Below are 20,233 nucleotides of genomic sequence, written 5' to 3'. Positions count from 1 at the left end.
TGATTTCTAAGCCTTCAGCAATATGATTTTTTTAAATGGGAAGATAAGAGATTATACAAAGGTTACTTGGTTTCAAATTACCATTATCCTGCACAAATGTGATGCCAAAGTGTAGTTTCCTCTGTTGCTGTAAGTTATCTATAAACATTTAGGCACTATTCCAATTTATTCACCTGCTTACACGGTTCCAAAATCTACTGGATATGCTTTCAGGTTAGGAGTATGAAAATCCTACTCACTATGGTTGAAAACACAGGTGTAAATGGGTGATTCTCTGTTTGTACAAATACTTTATGTAATTCAATAGGATTGTTTCGTGTGCTTCACAGGTTAGTAACATTTTCCTCACACAGACAATAGTATAAATGCTTTGGTGTTTAGTTTGGTGGCCCAAAAAATCCCTTTCTACAATAAACAACCTTGCAACAACTCATTAAAAAAAGCTGAAATAAGGAATAAGATACTAGGAAACACTCATGGCTAATGACTTACCTACTTCACTGAAGGCACTGGCTTTTGACAGTGCAAGAACTGGTCCTATGAAACATATTTAAGCAGTGCAACAGAGCCTGCATGGGATGAGCAATCCTGCATGAGATGCTGTCAAGGCTCTCAACAGTCCAGATGAGTACAGCTCCTTGGTGATATGTTACAAACACTTCTGTGTTCCAGGTTTCACACAAGCACTTATGTATTAGTGAGCTACACTGCAAAACAGCACAGCAAGAGCAAGGAATCCACTGTCAGCACTTCTGTATTCCACTGAGCTCCAGGAGGGAGCCTGATTACTCTCATAATTGTATCAAGGAATCAGGTGTTGCAGACACTGAGACACGAGTCTTCTCTTGCTTACATCTGGTTTAAACCAGTACAAATAGGAGGGGAATCAGGGCCTGGATTCCCTTCTTACTTCTGTGGCCAAGTCACTGCTGAATTTAGGCAAACTGCTTAACTAATCCTTACTAGCAAAATCCCTTACTTTGCTGAGGAGCTAAAATGATATCTATCTACTTTAAGGGAACTGGTGCTGTCCAATACTTACATTTATAGAATATTTTGAGAGTCCTAAATAAATGGTGCTATTGAAATAAAAAGCAATATCACCCCCTTTTGTCTTGAGCAGCAAGCCAATGTGTAGGGAACTCTCTTTCCATTAGGAGGAATTGATGACAAAGTCAGCTCCTTCTCTGGCACAAACAAAACGCTGTTTCCCTGAACATAAGAGGAATTAGACAGCTGGAGATGGTTTCTTTTCTCTTTATTCTAAGCTTTCTTTTCTCACCATTCAACTTAAAAAGCTTTGACACTTTTCTCAAGTAAAGCCTACTAGCGTTCATGTGGCTCTGACTGATTTTTTTCTTTTTTTACTTTTTTTCCTTTCTCCTCACAAGCTGTTTTTCCTGCATCATTCCATCAAACAGCGGTGCTAAAGTAGTTCTCTGCAGAGCCTCTCTGCCTGCCCAGCCAGGAGCCCTCTCGTGTGTCTCTGTTTTGGGCAGCACCTGGAGGTGGCTTGGGGAAGCTCCTGCTGTTTCAGGGACCCTGCTCAATAAAGGGGCTCAGTGATTTCTCCCTTTCTGAAACGGGGGCACTGCCAAAGGCTCCACTCTCAACCCACTGCAGCATTATCAGTGTTATAAATGAATATAGTAACACTGACGTTTTGCAAATATTAAAATAAATACTATATATATAATATTAAAATAACTTTATTTCTGCTATTAACAAAAACTTAAATATAGTAATAACAGTAACTAATATAATTATAAGTAAAGTGTGTTTGTTTAGTCAAAATAACATCTAGTAAACATATAATAAAACCCCTACTATTAATATACTATCAGCATCTACCATCTAAAAAAGTAGAGACCACAGCCTAAACTAAAAATAATAATAAAAATTACAACTAAAAAAATACAGATGGTCTAAAAAAGCAGACCCCAAAAAAGTCATACTAAACAATTCTTTTAAAAGTATGAATATGCATAACAGCCTACAAATATACAAGCTAATGTAATTTAAAAATATATCAAAATTTTCTCAAAAATAATAAATATACTCTTAACTAAATACCAAGCACCCAACTGTTTTAACCATTTATTTCTATCTCCTATTATCCTCTTATTAAACTTTTTTAAATTTTACCAAAAAAATAAACCTCATTTTTCACAATAAGCAACACAATCAATTACTAATAATAGCTACACAAAGGCAAATACTTCCTGGATATTCTTAACTGGGTCTTTAATTCCCTTTTTTCCTCCTTTACACACCTTATCGATCCTTTATAGTGTGTTCTGAATCCTACACTGATGTTCCCAGAAGTTCTCATTCTGAGTTACGGTAAAGCCAGCTGGAAATATTCTTCTGCACATGTTCAACTAGTGCAGTATTTTGGGCACGGTTATAGGTTAATCTGCTTTTTAACACAGTAGATTTGTCATCAGTATCTCCTAGTACAGTCATAATAGTGTAAATGTGCTTTTACCATGATGGCTTTACACAGGGATTCCTTTGTACTGGCAAAATACTTCATTGCTTACCTGCCTATGTACAGTTAAGGAAATGAACATGCATATACTGGTATCAGCAGCAGCTCAGGTATTTCTAATGGTACATTCTGTTTTACTTTTACTGAGCCAAATTATCCACTTTTTTTTTTTTTCCCCCTTCCCACCCAGGGCACTCAATAAATATTTTTAAAAACTAGACTTTTGCTTTTGCAGGAAACATATTCAAGCAGTACTTGCAAGAGATTAGCAAACATTTGTCAAAGCTCCCAACACTCACAATGAGTACAGCTTATTAGTGCGACCTCTAAAACAGTCGTTTTATTTTATTTCACAATGAAACCTATTACAAAGCCTAGCTCAGGGGAAAGAAAAAAAAGTATCAAAATAACTTGTTTTGTCTTCAGGGGGAATTTTTCCCCTCTGCAAGAACAATCAGCACAATTAGATTCCTAATAAGACTGTGATATTATGTGGCATTGCTGTTGGACAGGTTTTCTAGTGACTTGTACATGAGATTTTTATTAAGTAAGAAAATAGGCAAACATGAAAACATCCTTAGGTTTTAGATCTCAAAGACACAAGAAATACTTCTTTTAAGCAGGTGTGCCCTCCTGGGCAGCTGTTTAAGATTAGCAAATTACAAGCTCAGGATTTTATTCTTAAATATGGCTAAAGAATAAACTCTTTAGTCTGGCAAGCTGGAGTCAAACTGCCACAATGAGCACCTGTTGAGAAAGCCCATTATTTGAAGCTGGAGGTTCTGGGTGAAAAGATCACTGTGAATTAATTTTGATTGCTTCACAAAACTCCCCATAACAAATGGTCTCTGACAAGGGTATCAGGGGACTTCCATTTGAAGGGGAGAAAAAAAGATTTTGTTTCTAGGAAGGTAACATAATCTCTGCAGTGACATTAAAACACATCAGTGGCTGCACTTGCTTGAATCTCTCTTCTGAAACAGATTGTATTTGCTTAGGTTACCAGGTATTAGGTTTTGGGAAGGGAAAGCGAAACAAATGATATCAAAATCTTATCTGAAAAGTTAGCTAAAAAGAATATGGCCAGAGATCCATGAATCCTGAATTGTTAAGGCATTTACTTGCTTACAAGTTTAATCACAGACACATTTCTGGGTGTTCTGGATTGCTAAATGCATTGCCAAAAAAAAAAAAAAAAAAAAAAAAAGGTGGAGGAGGAAAAAAGAAGAAACCAAAACAAAGGTTTTAAAGTTGACTAAATAAATCAGCAGCTTTCTTGTGTGCATTAACTCCAACAATAAGTTAAAGTAAGTTAAAGTTATAATAAGGATAATAAGAATATCTGGCAAATGCTTCTCTTGCTTGGCACACAGGCTATTGAAAGAAACACTCTCTGTCTCTCTGATAAGAAGTTTCCATCCAAGATACACAACAGCACTACCTGTCTGCCACCCCCTGATTAAATCTAAGGCCAAGCTTACCATCTTTTTGTACAAATGAAAAGTGCAATATTCTACCAAGTACTCTGCATGACCACTTTACTTAAGGGTTTCCTGCAAAATGATTTTCAGTCCTTCCAGGGCTTATTTTTAGAACAAAAAGAATCACCAGAAACCACTATGCTTTTAGCTAATAATCATGATCCCGTAGACTTCATGCTTGATTTGTCAACCCTTAGCCATTAATTTTACATGAATTACAATTCCAGATTCCTTCAAAACTGACTGTAAAAACTATATGCATATGAGGATAATAAAATGCTCATAATGACTTCCTTTTCTATGTGTGTTCTGCTTTTAAGGTAACCTGAATTATGTCATCAAGATATTAATTGTACCTACACAGAAACTTGGGTGTGGCTGGATTCATTTGGGTACCAGAGGCTTGTGTCTATGGCTAGCAAAATCACTGCAGCTATAATAAAGTCAGAATGTGGCCGCATATTCTGAGGAAAAAAAGTGAAAGAAGAATTCCAGCTTCTGCAGAATCTCTGTTTTACAACACAGGGCACATGACAGCCACCTGAAGAAACAAATACTGATCCTCTTCTATTTATTTCTAAAACCCAGACTGATATATTGTCATAATCCCAGAACAGAAATATTAGAAGTCTTCAAGCAGTGGTGCATTGCTGTTGTAAATAAAACTGATAACCTGACCTGTTTGGAGTTGAATGTAAATTCTGCATTGAAAAAATGTCAGCTCCATTTACCTGCACACAACTTTGACATCAGCCCAGCCCTGCAGCCCTCATGTCCAGCTCCTGCCCGCCCAGAACCTTCCCAAAGGTGGGTGCACAATGGAGGACTGACTGCACAGACACTGACTAGTATCAACTACTTCTATTTGAACCAGTTGAGGGTTTCTTCCACCCAATTTTCTTTTCTACCCAGCCTCAACTATCCTATATAACTCTTAAAATTATCATACATATCTCTTCAACCAAAAGATTTATTCTCTTGTCAATTCCATTATTCATCTAGTGTAAGATATGAAGCAATGGGTAAAAGAGAAAAAGAAAAATCCCATCGATGTTGTTTTATCTTAAAAGGACAGGAAAAGATGAAATTTTTCCAATAATGCCACTATCATTCTATTTAATAGAATACATTCTATTTAATAGAATACATTAAAACACAACACACACCAGAAAAGTATGAGCAGTGAGAAATCTGTAATATATCACTTGCTTTTTCTCTTCATGTCTCCAACTTTCCCATGTTGAAAAGTTCCTCCTTAAGTTAATAAAATCTGTCACTTTCCATAATGGTTGATTGGAAGAAAGTCCACAGGTGCAGTATTCTGTTGTTCACAGCTTGGGAAGTCAAGGCTTATAATAAAAAGCCCTCTGTGTTATGGTCCTCCTTCCCCATCAATTCACATCAAGTATTATTAGAATCATCTGCCACCTCAGTGGTGCTTCCTCTGTGCTCAAACTGCAGAAGCAACAATGACATTTTACTGCTCTGCAGGTGCTGCTGTGTGTGGTCATGGACACAGAAGTGTGGCCCGCTATTGTTCTCCAGCAGCACTTTGATCTCAAACACAAAAAGCACAAAAAGCCACAGAGCTGCCTGCCCTATTCATTCTTATTCTGGGCTGATACCAAGCGCAGTGAGAAAGAAGAGGTGACAAGAGCTGGGCAATCCATAATATTTATTTCAACAAATGCTTCAAATCTTTTTAAACATCATAAAAACATGGCTCATTAAACTACAACAGCCTTGAAATTGTGTTATAAAACCACAAAACAAAAATCAATACTTCTGCTGAAAAGGAGGTAATGAAATATATCGAGTTGGTTGAAAAGTGGTTTGTATGAATCATAATATTATCATGTGCACAACGCTTCTGCTCCCAATACTTAAAGTTAACAAACTAGGGAGTGTTTTCTATCCCATCACTTAAACAGGTGCCACAAGGTGGTATTTATCAGTTATTTTCCAGACTTGATCCTTCTGCCATAAATAATGCTGGGATACAGGAGGCTTAGTAAAAGGAGATCAATCCAATGCATATTTGCTACCTGAGCTTCAGCTGTTGTATTATTTCACTGTCTGATCAATATTGTGCTCCACAATAGCAAGGGAAAAAGCCACATCACCCTGATGAGTCACTGTAGGTTTACTGCTGAACCAGAAGGAGGTAACTTTTCTGATTTTATAAAGACTAAATTTGGTTTGCAGCATTTGACCACTATTAAATAGTTTAACTCTCTATTTCAAGTATTTTGCAGTAACTTGTCCAAATCTTCAGTAATTACATAAACTCTTCTGGAAACAACACTTTCTCTGCTGAAACAAAATCCTGTAAAATATTACTTAGAACTTTTTTTTTTTTTTTTTTTTTTTTTTTTTTTTTTTTTTTTTTTTTACTGGGGTTATTGGTCTGCAAGTGAAGTCAGGGAAATCTGGTACTTAAAAGTATTTTGACAGTGACCAACAATAATGGCATTGACGTTTCTCTCAAAAAAAATCAACTACAAATACCTAGAAACAATAAAGAACAGAAAGAAGACACTGAATAGTAACTAAATGAGATTAGCCAAAGGCTCAGCAGCTACTAATAGCTGCTGTACTCTCACCCTCCTAAGAAATAAACCCCCAAATCTGCCAAACTCTGTTTGTAATGTAATCAGAAGACAGCAAAACCTTCCCATCCTGAAATTAGTTCATTTAAAAGGACAGTGCTATATCCACACAAGTCTTTCAAGATGAAATAAAGAAGAAAACTATGTATCAAATCAATTGATGGAGGGTAGAGGAAACGAAAAGCAGTTTTTAAGACTTAGGCAGACTGCTTTAACTATTTCCACTGAAAGAGAAAATGCATAATACTCAGTCCAACCTGGGCTTTGGGACGAGAGAAATACAGAGCACAACCTGAGACTTCTGAACATCTGATTTGCTGAAGGGAAACAAGGTCCCTGACTTAGGGCAAACTCATCCAAAGCACTTCCATAGTTGCCAGGGCTGTAGCCAAAACCTTTTCTGCACATCACTTCTTATATATGAACATTACAGGGCAGTCTGAGCCATTTTAATGCCCCTCAGTCATTTCAAAGTCTCCTGTACTGGAGAACATGATGCATGTCCATCCCATCATTTTAGACAGTTATGGTGGCACTGGGAACACTCTAGATGTCCACTCACCATGAGGAAACAAAAGCTTAGTTTTATACCCCAGCAGAAAGATCTCACTTCCTACAGCATGTGAGCTTCCAATCCCAGCTGGGGAATGGTCCTGCAGAAGCTGAGGAAATGCCATCCTGTAAATGAACATCTCAACTTCCCTTTGGCATGCAGAATGAACCAGCTTCTCCAATTCCAGCAGGGAGCCTTTCCAAATTATGCTTTGATTTTACTACTCAACAGGAGGAGGAGAAAAGGTGCTACAGCTGGTAGCTACTGATATTTAATCTTACACTTATTTTTACTTTATTGTTTTCTATAAATAGTCTTGTCTTTCACCAGCTCTAATGCTGTTGGAACCTTTTCTAGTAACTGTCAACATTACACAGAGCCTTAACCTCTGAGAGAGAAAGAAAGAAACGAGGGGGTGGAAGACGAGAGACAACTACTAATCCTGGAGAGAGACGTATCACATCATCACAGGACTCCCTGCTACTTCAGAGCCTGCTACAGTAACCAGCTCTATAATAATCTCATTTGCTTAAGGTCAAATCTCCCCAAAATGTCATTTGGAAATGCAGCAGCTTGGATCTGACCCTCTACAAGGAGCCAAGAGTATACTGCATAAATCCCTCACAGTCACACCCCGTGTTAGCTACAGGTATCTGAGAACATCCTGGCTCCATCAGCACATTTTATTTATCAATTCTGATTATTTGATCATACAAACATAGTGAAAATGTAAGTGTGTATAATACAGGATTAACTTTTGAACTTCATGTAATAAGTGGCAAATAACATACTGAGGTACCAGCAGAGTACTTCCAGATGTTCCAGTAGATGCTGAAATGCAAAATAGCTGTGTGTTGGCTATTTTAGAATCATTTATGTTCCCAGAGAGTACCCATGTATGTTACACACACATTGTAAAAGACCAGTGAGAAGTTTCCTATCTAAATAACCAAAATAAGCAAAAATTAAAGGTAAGGAACTTTTGTTAGTGTCATTTTACAGGACACATCAGGAGATTGGAGCAACTGGCTGAGGTCACGGGTGCCCAGAACCAGAAATGAAACTTCCATTGCCTAAATTATCCCCTCACATTTTAACCACAGGCAAAACACCCAGATGAACTCCAAGGTTCCAAATCACTCATAATTAAAATGTAATAAATTCCATTCAACAGTGCTAACAATAAATGAATACGTGTGCATTAAGCTAGTGCATCCTTAGAGAGGCAAAGCAACAAAACCACAGGTTCAAACAGTACCGATGCGGGAATTAAATTCCAGTATTGCTGTTAACTTTTCATTTTCACTAATGGCTTTTAAGAAAGCCAGACATCTTTCCTCAATCCATTTTACCTTTTCCCTCCATTTGACAAATATTGATTTTCATTTCCTCCAAGTTTAAGTGCATTGAATGCTACTGTGACCAGTTTGTTTGCACTTTTGTTTGTGTCCCAGCTTTATTGAGGATGCCAGCATGAATGCATACAGCTTTCAAAAGAAGGAATTGGTTTAATAACTTCTTAAGATCCAGGAGAGAACACAGGGGCCCAATCTACTTTTTGTATAGGTCATGCAAGAAAAGTGTCTCTAGGTGTCCGTCTGATGTCAGCAAGGAGACTGCTGAAATAAGAGCCACAGTGTTTTAAACTGCTACTGCTGTGCTCTGTCACAACAGGACAAATTATGGAGTGTTCTCCCGCCACTTCAGTGCAAATTTAGACGTACTTCAGTGGCATTTTAAGCTAAGCCTATTTTGTAGGCAGTTGTCCCATTAGGAGGCTTGGTTTGGAAGGTAACACCTCATGAAATTCTGGCTCAAACAAGCCGTAGCTTTATGAATTCTTTTCTGCCTGACTCACTGATACATAAGCTCAATCTCCTTTTGTAAAATGATCTCCTTAAGCTTTGCAAACCTGCCCAGTGCATTTTTGGACTCTCTCCTATCTTAAATAAGGAACCAAATAAGAATTGACTCAGTATTTGTGGTGATATGAATGAACAGTGCTTATGAGATCTATTCCACCCATTCAAATATGGAAGTGGGAGAAATCTCAGTGGACAGGAATAAACATCTGGACTGAAAGGGAAAGAAACACCTTAAACAGTCACATCCAGCACTACAAAAATGTCTGTGCAGCACTCAAGCACTCTTCAGTGCTAGAAGCCAAACTAAGCTCAGCTGACAAGCAGGGGTTGAGTTGGTTTATGTGTATCAGCACCAGGGCTCTGTGCTGGGGTTCAGGGCTCCCCACTGCTCAGCGCACTGCTGATGGAATCACCACACACCACACAGCCCCGAGCTCAGCAGCAGCTCTGCCCAAGGTGAGGACTCAGTGCTCAGCCTAGACAAGTAAATAGATACAGAAACCTCTGAAATCTGCTCTCTGCATAATTTGCTTTCTGTAGATCGTCTAACCACCAGAAAGACATGGTTCATATGAATGCACATTTAGTACTGAACACAATTATCCACTTAGTTATTGTACATACAAACCAAATGTTAGCTTCACTATGAACACTAAACTGACACTTTAAAATCCTGATGAAAGTAAAGCAATTCACAATTATTCACTGCTAGAAAAAGATGATTTTCCAAACAGCCAGTGCTTTGAAAATTTTCTTAATATTATTCATCCAATTAGTCTCACTCTCACACTTTGGAATAATTTTTAATAAGAATGATGAGGAAAAAGAAAGAAAGTAGTGATGAGCAGGGTTAAATCCATTATAGTGTGCCAGACCACTCAATTTTTTGCTTTCCATATTCAATTCTAAATAGTTCTCATGTTGCACCACCTGATGCCAGGTGCTTCAGGGCTTCTGCTGCACCCACCTGACACTGTGATGCTGCATTTTTAAGACCTTTAAATAATGAAAATAGACCTTTGCACTTCAGCACTCTGCTGGTCAAGAGAGCTGTCTGCACAGATGATGTGAATATCCGCTAACATGGAGAGACTTCTTACTTTTGAAATGAAAGGACACCAGAAGTTTCAGGGCTGATCTTTCCAGAGAGAATCTTAGTAGCAGAGGTGACCAGGTATAACATGGGCATGGACAGGTTTTTGGTGCCCATCTACCTGATTTTATAGTTCCTTCTGGAAGTGACAGTAACTTCCAAAAATTCAGAAGAGCTTGCAGCTCGGGTTAACTAATTAACTGCTATAAAAAAGAAAGATGGCATCACTCAGTTACTTTGCAGCTCTCCAGTGGGTGTTCTCACAGCTGTACTGTGTGCTCTGAGTCTTACAAGATGTTGGCCTTGCTCACCACACAGAGCATGGCACAGAATGACTGCAACCCTCACGGGCATGTTCCTCAGCAGCTCCCACAGTGCTAGACAGACTTCAGCACCAAAGAAAATTCCTCTTTCCTGCTCTCCTTTCTTTTTCTCTCTACTGCTCCCCTTCCCATATCATTGAGAAATTTTGCCTCTTAAGAAATTTAGCTTGTGGATTCAAAAATACACATCTAAATTAAAGCAGAAGATAAAATGGAAACTGAAGAAACTTGTGGTAGGACAAAACAATAATATGGTTTAAACCAGAAATGTCATTTTAATAGCTATCTTTCCTACATCTCACTACCTGTAAAATATTTCAGTTACCAGATGGGGTTCAGGGCATCCCAGTATCCCATGTCCCTGGAACATGGGAAGGAATCCCCATGCACTCACCATCTTCCAGGCATCTCCTAGACCACTGTCAAAGTGATACAGGGACTTGCTCAGGGTAACTATTCCAATATTAACTGCAACCTGGATGTAAAACCCAGAAATATCAAATCAAATAACCATAAACATGGCTCTCAGTAACTCTGTTCTCAGCTGAAGTTCCATACTTTCCAATTATTCCTCTTCTTTCCTATTAAGATTCGTATTTCCAAGCTTTACTTCTCAATGTTTTGTCTAGAGATACATATTTATATAACAGCCTGTGTTGTAGGTGAAATCTTTAAGTCATTATATTTCAGCTTGGCAGTTAACAGATGTATTGCTTCAAGCCTGTATAAGTAACTACACCTATTTATTTGCAAAACATTATTTTAACATCTGTGAACTTGTATGCAAGAGAGAAGGAAACCAAATTTTAAGTTATTTTGATGGAGAAAAACAAACAAACAAACAAACAAAGTCCAACCAAAGAGGAACAAGCCTGGAGAACTACTGAACACTGACAGGGAAAAAAAACCTGCTATGGAACACTGGCAAAGAGACAGCAAAAAAGAACTGGCATGCTACAAAGTCACACCTTCTGCTGCCAAGTAAAACTGGCCTCCTGCAAAGACACAGCCAGGTAAATCGTGACTTCAGGACTTTCAAAAGCAGGAAGCATGCCCCAAAGAAATGGTCAAAAACAAGCAGCAACCCTTGCATTCTGACGGTCAGCCGATGTTCTTCACAAAGCAGGAACAAACTGAGGCATTTCTTGCCTGCTGCAACTGGGAGGGCTTGAAATCTGTCCCTAAGTCTCAAACCAAAGACCGGCTTAGGAAGAAACACTGACATTCGACAGACTTTTCCCTGAGAAAAGGTTTTAGGATTTGGTGGTCGTCAGCACGCGAAACAAACCGGGCAATTCGCTGCTTCCTTCCTCTCTCCCTTCTCACTCCCGCCTGCCCAACACAAAAACCCCGTTCCTGCCCTCCCCACGTGCTGCCCCGGTTCTCTCCCCGCTCCGCCGGTATCGCGGGTCCTTCTGCCGAGCCCTTCCCTCCGTCTGCCCCGCTGCATCCCCCCGCCGTGTCCCGTGGAGGCGAGGCGAGCCCCCGCGGGGCTGCTCCGGGCCGGGCCCCGCTGCCTCGCCTCGGCGGAGCCCCGAACCCCCGGGCGGGGGCTGGCAGCGCTGCCCGGCCGCAGGAGCAGAGGAGCAGCCCCGCCGGGTCCCGGCCAGCGCGCTCCTGCCGCTCCGCCGCGGGCTCTTTCCGAGAGGAGAAGTTTCGCACGCCATTAGCCCCATTTTTAAATAAATCACGTCTGTTTCTGGGTGAAGAAAATTACCCGGGATGATTAAATGACTGCGTTGAACGATCGCCGGCGCTTAAGAGAAAGAGAATACCGACCTATCCGACTGCGCTTTATTTTAATGGATGATAAAATTGTGATGGGCGAGACGAGAGGAGGCAAAAAAAAAAAAAAAAAAAAAAAAGGGTAGGGGAGGCAAAGAAAACTTTGTTGCTAATGAGAAAAATGAGGCCGCGAAAACAAAACCGTAAAGAAAAAAAAAAAATCTACTCTTGAATAAGGATTAATTCAGTGTCTGTGAATAGGAAACGCTGCTCTGGGTAATTGCAGCGAGGTAGCGCGGCTCCCAGCTGCGAGGCGACGCGGGCACCTTTGTGCGCTTGCCAGGACAGCTCTGGGGAGAGGTAACTTCCCCCGGTCCCCACGGTCTGGTGTCGAGTAACGGGAAATTTAAAATTCCGCGTTTCCAGAGCAAATTATTCCCCCGCCCCCTCCCCTCCCCGCTTCCCCTCGCAGGAGGCCAGCGGGCGCTCCGCCTGACGGGGCGCGGAGCCCCGAGCTGCCTCTGGCCCCGCACCCTGCGGGCACAGGGACGACGCTCCCGGCCTCTGCAGCGGGCCGGCAGGAGAAAGGGAACGGAAGGCTCTTGGCAGCGCGGAGAGAACGGCCCGGCACCCTCGGCGCAGCGGGCGGCACAGCCCGGGCACCCTTGGCTCAGCCCGGGCATCCATCCCTCAGCGCGAGCATGCATCCCTCAGCCCGGCACAGCCCGGGCACTCTCCCTCAGCCCGGCACAGCCCGGGCACTCTCCCTCAGCCCGGCACAGCCCGGGCACTCTCCCTCAGCCCGGCACAGCCCGGGCACTCTCCCTCAGCCCGGCACAGCCCGGGCACTCTCCCTCAGCCCGGCACAGGGGAAGGATGCGCGGGGCTCGGGCCGCTCCTCCCTCCAGCACCCACCTCCGCCGAGGGCAGGGAGGGCAGCGCGGAGCGAGGCGGCAGCACGGCGGGGCAGCGCCCCGGCGAACCCCCGCCCTACCGGGCCCGGGGGCCGGAAGGGTGTCCCGGGGAGCCTCGCCCGCCGCAGCCGCCGGCACGGCGGGGATAGGTTTCGGAAGGGCTGGGGGACAAAAGGGTCTGTCGGCCCCGGCGGGGTGCGGCTCGGCTGGGCTGGGGGAGCGCATCCCCTCGGGCAGCGGCCCCTCCTCGGCGCCGGCCGCCCCTCAGCCGAGCCCGGGCTGCGCTCTGCGCGCAGGGTCCGCTCACGGAGCGGGCCGGGGGGAGGGCCCCAAGGTACGAGAATGCAAATCGCTCCTTTTTCTGTTGTTGTCGTTTGGGTTTTTTAAGCCCCGAATGATGCCAAGCGCGTACGTTACCCAGCGGCAGCAGCGTCCGGGTGCCCGGGAAGGTTCGCGAGTGCGGGGCCCGCCTGCCCCGGGCGCGGCTGCCCTCGGAACCTAAAGACTGCACTTCCCCGTGGGAAGAGGCTCCGAAGGCTGGAGTTAAAGGCACTAATGAAACTCAAGCCGCGGAGAGGAAACCCTCCCGGAGCGCTGGGGGCTGCTAACCCTTCCCTGGCAATTTTTCTGTTGCGCAAATCTCGACTCAGTTTAAAAGGAGAATTAGTTAGTATTTCATTGATAAAATCATCAAAATCCTTTTAATTTACCTTTTTTCTGAGACCAAAAGGTGACTTAAAGTTCTTAAATATTCACATTGACAAGCCAGCTGGCTCTAGAGTACAACTTACATGTTAACAAAAATTCATATCATGTACCAGGTGAATCAACACATTAGAACAGGAAAAGTCCTAAAGACATGAAGTCCAAGAGGTATCCAGACTACAGCGTTAATACGCAGGATTCCAAATCGTAGGAAGGGGAAAAGTCCTCAAGAAAAGTATTTCTCACCCCAGCTCTTCAGTTGTAAATCCCTTCTAATGCCCAATTTGCATCTCAGGCTATGGAAAGAGCTGAGTGATCACTTCTTGTTTAAAAAGGTGGGCAACTCCCCCACAGTGATCCTGAAAAATAATCCTGTAACACAAAATACCTGAATTTTGGAATTGTAAAAAAAAAAAAAAAATAAAAAAAATATATAGTCACATGGACACAAAATTAGCTATGCCTGTTGGTGGTTTTGGAGGCATAATTTGAAGGCAGCCAATCCGATTTATTTTTCATAAATAGTAATGTAAGGAGATGAAAATATTGGACTGAATTATGTTTGACAAACTCCCATTGAGGTTAATGATCATGACAGGTGTTTCAGGGAAGCCATATCATGTGCAAGGCCAAAGCAACTAGGTTTTGTTTGGTATGCTTTTTTTACAATCAAGTTATAAACCCCACATAGTATATGGAGGCTTGCAAGTGGACATCTTAACACAGGTATAGCAGCATAAGCATGCCACAAAACATACAATCTCATAAAATAAAATTAATATCAAATATAAAGCATTTGAACCGAATCAAGCCTTAAACGTAATAAATTATTTCCTTCAAAGGAAACTTACCTAGGCTCAATAAGGTTTTTGCTAGCAGCATTTTTTTTTTTTTAATAAACAAATTAAAAATGGCAAAATATCTACAGTTTTATGAGAAGGAGGAGTTGAATAGTTAAGGAGAAATTTCTCACTATTAGGGGGTATGAAAAATATACTAGCAATTAATATGCAATACATATATGTATACCCATACTTACAGATATAAACACGCACATACAACCTGGACAGTTCATGTTAACCAAGGGAAAGGCTAAATAATACAAAGTGATTACTAAATACAGGTACACTTTAAAAACACAGAGACAGCGAATTTTTTATCTGTTGCAAAAATGTATTTGATTACTCGAGTAAAATTACAGTATCTCTGCTGTTAGTAAGTATTAAATGTTAAAGAAACTGGACCTATTTTCCTTTCAACTTTCCGAGAAAGTGCATGTATCAGTCCAAGGTTCCCCCCATCCCCCCCCCAATGCCTAATACAAAATAAACAAACACTATACTTGTTCCCTTGGTCAAGGAGTAGGGCTTGGTCTTGTAAGGAACGTATGTACATTTTAATGAAAGTGATGTCTTATTGTATATACAGGAGCATCTACAGTTGTCCACGGAAGTTGTTCAAGATGCCATACTTAGCAGCATTGTGAAAGTCCAGCACATTTTCTATAATGAATATACCTACAAGGCAAAATGTTACGTCTCAGTTTCAACTACCAAAACAACACTTCAGTATCTTCTCTAATAATCCGCGTGCTTATTACTGTACAGAAATGTATTAACATTTAAGACGACTCAAGTAAAAAGCACAATACAAATAACAGTTCAAAACGGAAAATGTTAAACCTACAAAAATTAAAGCAGTTTTAATTTTATAATAAAAATCAAAAACTGAGCTGTGTAAAGGACCCACACTGTTCAGTCTATATTCTCTCAGTCCTTTTCTTAATTCTGTCTGGAAAAATTAGACAATGTGTTTGCTGATAAAGTTTCCAGCAGGATCAAAGTGTACATTTATATACAGATTTTTATTAGAGATCTAATGTATCACTGAGGCATCCATCAATACCAGAGTTTGTGTTAAACTGGATATAGAAAATAAGTTAATGCCAGAATAAGATCACCTAGCAGAACAGACTTGCAACTGCCATAAATGTTACAGCAAGTTTACAGCACTCTAGTCGATTAGTATTTAGTTCAAAATACGGGAGACCAAAGTTAATGCCTGCATTTGTTTGCAAAGCAAGGTTATATCACTAATAAATAAGCTCTCTTAGAACTCTAGAAGTAGAACATGGTACAAAACAAAGTCTTTGTAATGTTGTAGCCTGCAGCTTGAAAAAAGCAACCCTAGGTTGCACTATTTGCAGGAATGTTATTTACGGAGTTTTTTTGTTTTTCTAATTTGTTACAATTTCTTTGTTGTCTTCCACGAAACGCGTAAAACGGAAGTTAGTCCCATTTTCACTGCTTGCCATTTTCTCCAGACCAGCTAGAGGTGCGTTGGGTTCTGAATTCTGGAGCTTCTCCAGGCTTCCTGTCAAGCCACTGATGGGAGAGCTGCCACCATTGCCCAGGCCCCCTGGTGCTGGAGGGATGCCCCCATTCTGGATGACGGAGATCTCGTTGGTCTTCATGGCCAAGCCATTGGAGAGTGCAGCTGCATACTGGTTCCAGAAGCTGGACGGGTCTCCGTTCCCTGACCGAGCAGCCAAATCCTTCTGAAACATTTCTGGGAACTTTACAGGATTGCCTCCTAGAAATGTCATGGGGCCATCTACAGAAAGTCTTCTGCCTCGTCTTGCAGGAGTACTGTTCCACATGTGAGTGCCCATGTGAACCTGGAAAGAAAGGAAAAAACAAACAAACAAAAAACAGGGGTTGACAGGAATTTCAAACTTATTTTGATCACAGAGAAGACAGGAATCCATGAACGTGTCCAGTCTTGTTACATAATGAATGGTGTTAAAGGTAGAGGATACAGGGCTCCATTTCCCATCTGGAATAATAAACTACTTCTGGGTTAGCCCATCACCATTACCCAGAATAACCTGTTCTGCTGATGAACAATGCATTGCTTCTTGCTCTTTTTTTATTACGTGTATTTAGTTTATAATGACTTTGCATTATTCTGTCAATTGCAGATAGCTGGTTTCAGGGCTAGAATTGCTATGTCCACTTTCATTGCAATGGTAAGTATTGTATTTGACACCCTTTACCCTATAAACGTCCTTTTCAGACAGGCAGAAAGTATCCTTTACTGATTGCTCATCGGAGAGCCTCGTGTATAGACAGAATGGCCTGAAAGTAATTATTCATCTCACATTACTGGCAGCAACCTCTAGAGAAATACTCTGTCAACAGAAAAATGTACACAGTAAAGTGCTCAACTGGTGTTCTAAAACTTAAGTATATTTGCTTTTTCAAACTCATATCAGTAGGAAATGTTAGTTATATAATCAATTAAAGTAATGCCCATTATTTCCAGAATTATGTTAATAGTTTTTTTAAACACTCGTCTTACGTGATAGTTATGGAAAACATCACATTCAAGAGCCTTTCACTTCTTGAAGAGGTGTGTGAGTTACAAAATGCATTTCTCTGGTAATTAATACTCCTTATCATCATCTGGCTGTTCTGTTTCACACTCTGCATAGACAGGCTTTGCTGGTAGATGAATTTCAATTAAGTCAAAACTGCACATGCCTCAGACCTGCTGCCAACACGAGCACTCAACAAGAGGCCATGTAGGTCTACCAGAGCTAACTAAACACACTGTCGCGCCACAAACACCCAAAGGTACCACTGCTGCAACATTAATAGGTGTCAAAAATCAAAAATCCCCAGCAAGAAGAAAATGATGGAACTGAAGAACAGTAAGAAGAAAAAGTACCTTCAGATTGCCTTTTGTTGTGAATGCTCTTCCACATATAGTGCAGGCAAAAGGTTTCTCACCAGTGTGCGTCCTTTCATGGATCTGCAGAGCACTGGAAGAAGAAAATGTTTTCCCACAGGTGTTGCAGTAGTGCTGTTTTGGAGTTCTCCTGGGGAGAGCAGGGAGCAGCACAGGGGATGTAGCAGAGGACAGTGGCCCCGAAGCAACTAGACCAGAGGGTGCTTCTTTGCTGTCCTGAGGAGAGCCATGCACAAAGCCGTTAACCTCGGTCTTTATGAGCGATGACAGGGTATTCGTGGGCATCACCGAAGAGTTCTGATTGGGGCCGATACTGGAGTTGGGCTCAAAAAGCTGTGATGGTAGATCTCGCATTTGATGTGTCAACATATGCTGCTTCAAATTACCCTTTGTGGAAAAGCCACGATTGCAAACTGTGCAAATAAATGGTCTCTCTTTGGTATGACTTCTGTAATGAATGTCCAAGGCACTCTGACAAGCAAATGTTTTGCCACAAATGTCACATGCAGTGTTTTTAAATTTACCTCTATCTCTGAAAGGAAAGAGCATACTCAGGGACTCTTCTTTAATCATTTTATCAGTGTTACTAGACGTCAAGTCCAAAGCACCACTGTTAGCAGGGGTTGGAGACAAACCGTTGGCAAACTCACTTGGTAAAGCTCTTAATGGTTTCTCTTCAATACTTGGTGACTTGTGGTAATCATTAGTGCTGTTGGATGGGGACAAGGCCTGCATGGAAGAGGTAGACTCTGAGACAGCAGGGCTTCCAGCACTTTGGCTTTCCATATCACCACCGACAGATGACGAATCGTTAGTTAAAACGTCCCCTTCCACTGACCCATTTTCTACTGACTTTAGGCTTGCCTGAAGTTGTTCAGCAAGGCCGGCATTGATCATCTTCATCTGATTTTCCAAAGCAGCAATACTTGACATTTCCAGGGGCAGAGGGGAAGAAGACAAGCTGTCTTGGGATGCATCCACAGATTTAGGTGTATCTGGGACGCTGCTGTCAGGACAGTCTTCCATATTCTCATCTGAGAAGTTGTCTATATCATCAAAATTCTTATCATCAAAAGATCCCGTATCTGATTCCATTGACTCAGGATAGTTTTCTGTCACCGGGGTGTTGGGGATCTGCCCTCCCATGTGCATTCGGATATGCTGCTGTAGCACAACGGCATTGGTGAATTTTTTCTGACAGATTGGGCAAGAATGCTGCACTCTCAGCGGGGGCATGGCACGATGGACACTGTAGTGAGTCTTTAAGTTGCCCTTAGTAGTGAAAGCACGACCACAGATTTTACATTTGAATGGCCTCTCTCCAGTATGGGTGCGATAATGCATTTTCAGTGCGCTCTGACAACTGAGAACTCGATGGCAAATGATGCACTCGTTAGGATCAGTTGCCTTTTTGTCAATGTTTTCTACAAGCTGCTGCAATTTTGATGTTTCAGATGCTGGCGTTGAATCCAATAGTCCTCCAAACGGAAACTTTGCCTTAAATTGCTCCGACATAAGAGGCATCAGTGGATTTGTAAAAGTGGCGACACTGCTGGAGCCCGAATCTGCTGCCGGGGAGCTCACGGAGCTGCTCATGTTAGTGATGGTGCCTGTGTTTTGAGGGTTTTCTTCCGTTTTGCCGTTCGAGGTAGGCAACGCACCAGCTTCTACCTCATCAGAATGTCCATTGGAAATTTTTGATGTGGGATCAGCTGTTCCCGAGTCACTCTTGACAGAGCAGGGAGGGCTAGCAGAAGGATGGCTAATGGGAATCGGCTGAGGCTCCTCAGTTTTGATGAATGGGGTCAAGCTTGGAATTGTTGGGGGGAGTGGCAGGCCAACAGAAGTTGTTAGGGTGGAGAGGACTGGCTTGCTGTCCAGCCAGCTCGTGACAGGTTTCTCTGGTGGTATAGACATCCCATAAGGAATACCTGTGCTTGTAGGAATATTGTCCAAATGCTCTGGCACTGGGTACGGATTCATTTGAATATGAGGGTATTTTTCTTTGTGACGCTGAAAGTGGACTTTTAAGTTTCCCTTTGTGGAGAACCTGTTTCCACATATGTTGCATTTAAATGGCCTCTCGCCAGTGTGAGAACGCAAATGAATCTGCAAGGCACTGTCACTCCCAAACACTTTAGCACAGAACCTGCATTTATGCTTAAAGAATGCCTCATCTGAATTACTTTTTGCTTCAAATGCAGTTACATTTGGTGGCTTGCTTTTTCTTTGCTGTGCCAGGGCAGTCAAGGAGTTTAAATCCTCTGCAGGTGTTCCAATATTAGACAAGGGACTGGAGAAAACAGAGTTACTAGGGGTGGGCTGAGGTAGAAGTGGATTAGATGCAGGACTTAATAAACTGCTTATTGCAAAAGCTGGTGAAGATGATGCTGATACTGGTGGGTTGGTGAGCTGTGAGCCACCAATAGTTGAAGCCACTTTTTCTGAGGACGGTGTTGTAACTGCTGCTGCCAATATGTTAATATTTGGAGAAGAGCCACTATTGGATGGAATTAGAGTGTTGCCAGGGTTGCTCTGAGGTAGCTGTATAGGGGGTAGCTGTTTCACACCACTGATGCTGGCAGATTGACTAGCAAGGCTTTGTGCTAATCCAGCTGCTGCAGCCAGCTGCTGGGATAAATGGGAACTTAATGTGGACAAGGGGTTGGCAGATGTTCGTAAAGTACCTTGAGAAGGGCTAGAAGATGTTGGCATGTCTGTATT

General features: G+C 41.9%; 1 protein-coding gene across 5 annotated transcripts in view; it reads right to left on the bottom strand.

Annotated features, from left to right (window-relative positions):
- Positions 1-14,918: 14,918 nt before the first annotated feature.
- SALL1 (spalt like transcription factor 1) overlaps positions 14,919-20,233 on the bottom strand; it is a 17,156-nt gene continuing 11,841 nt past the window's right edge. For all 5 annotated transcript variants that reach the window (XM_040075416.2, XM_040075414.2, XM_040075413.2 and 2 more), the window contains 2 exons: positions 17,489-20,233; positions 14,919-16,436 (listed from right to left, as the gene is read on the bottom strand). The exon at positions 17,489-20,233 is cut by the window's right edge and continues 665 nt beyond it. In XM_040075416.2, coding sequence (XP_039931350.1) covers positions 15,996-16,436; positions 17,489-20,233 — 3,186 coding nt within the window. In that variant the 3' untranslated portion in view covers positions 14,919-15,995. The remainder of the gene's footprint in view (positions 16,437-17,488) is intronic.

This window comes from Hirundo rustica, chromosome 11, assembly GCF_015227805.2.
Source record: "Hirundo rustica isolate bHirRus1 chromosome 11, bHirRus1.pri.v3, whole genome shotgun sequence".
NCBI classification, from domain to species: Eukaryota; Metazoa; Chordata; class Aves; order Passeriformes; family Hirundinidae; genus Hirundo; species Hirundo rustica.
Note: the sequence above shows the minus strand (reverse complement) of the source record. Positions and strands in the feature narration are given on the sequence as shown.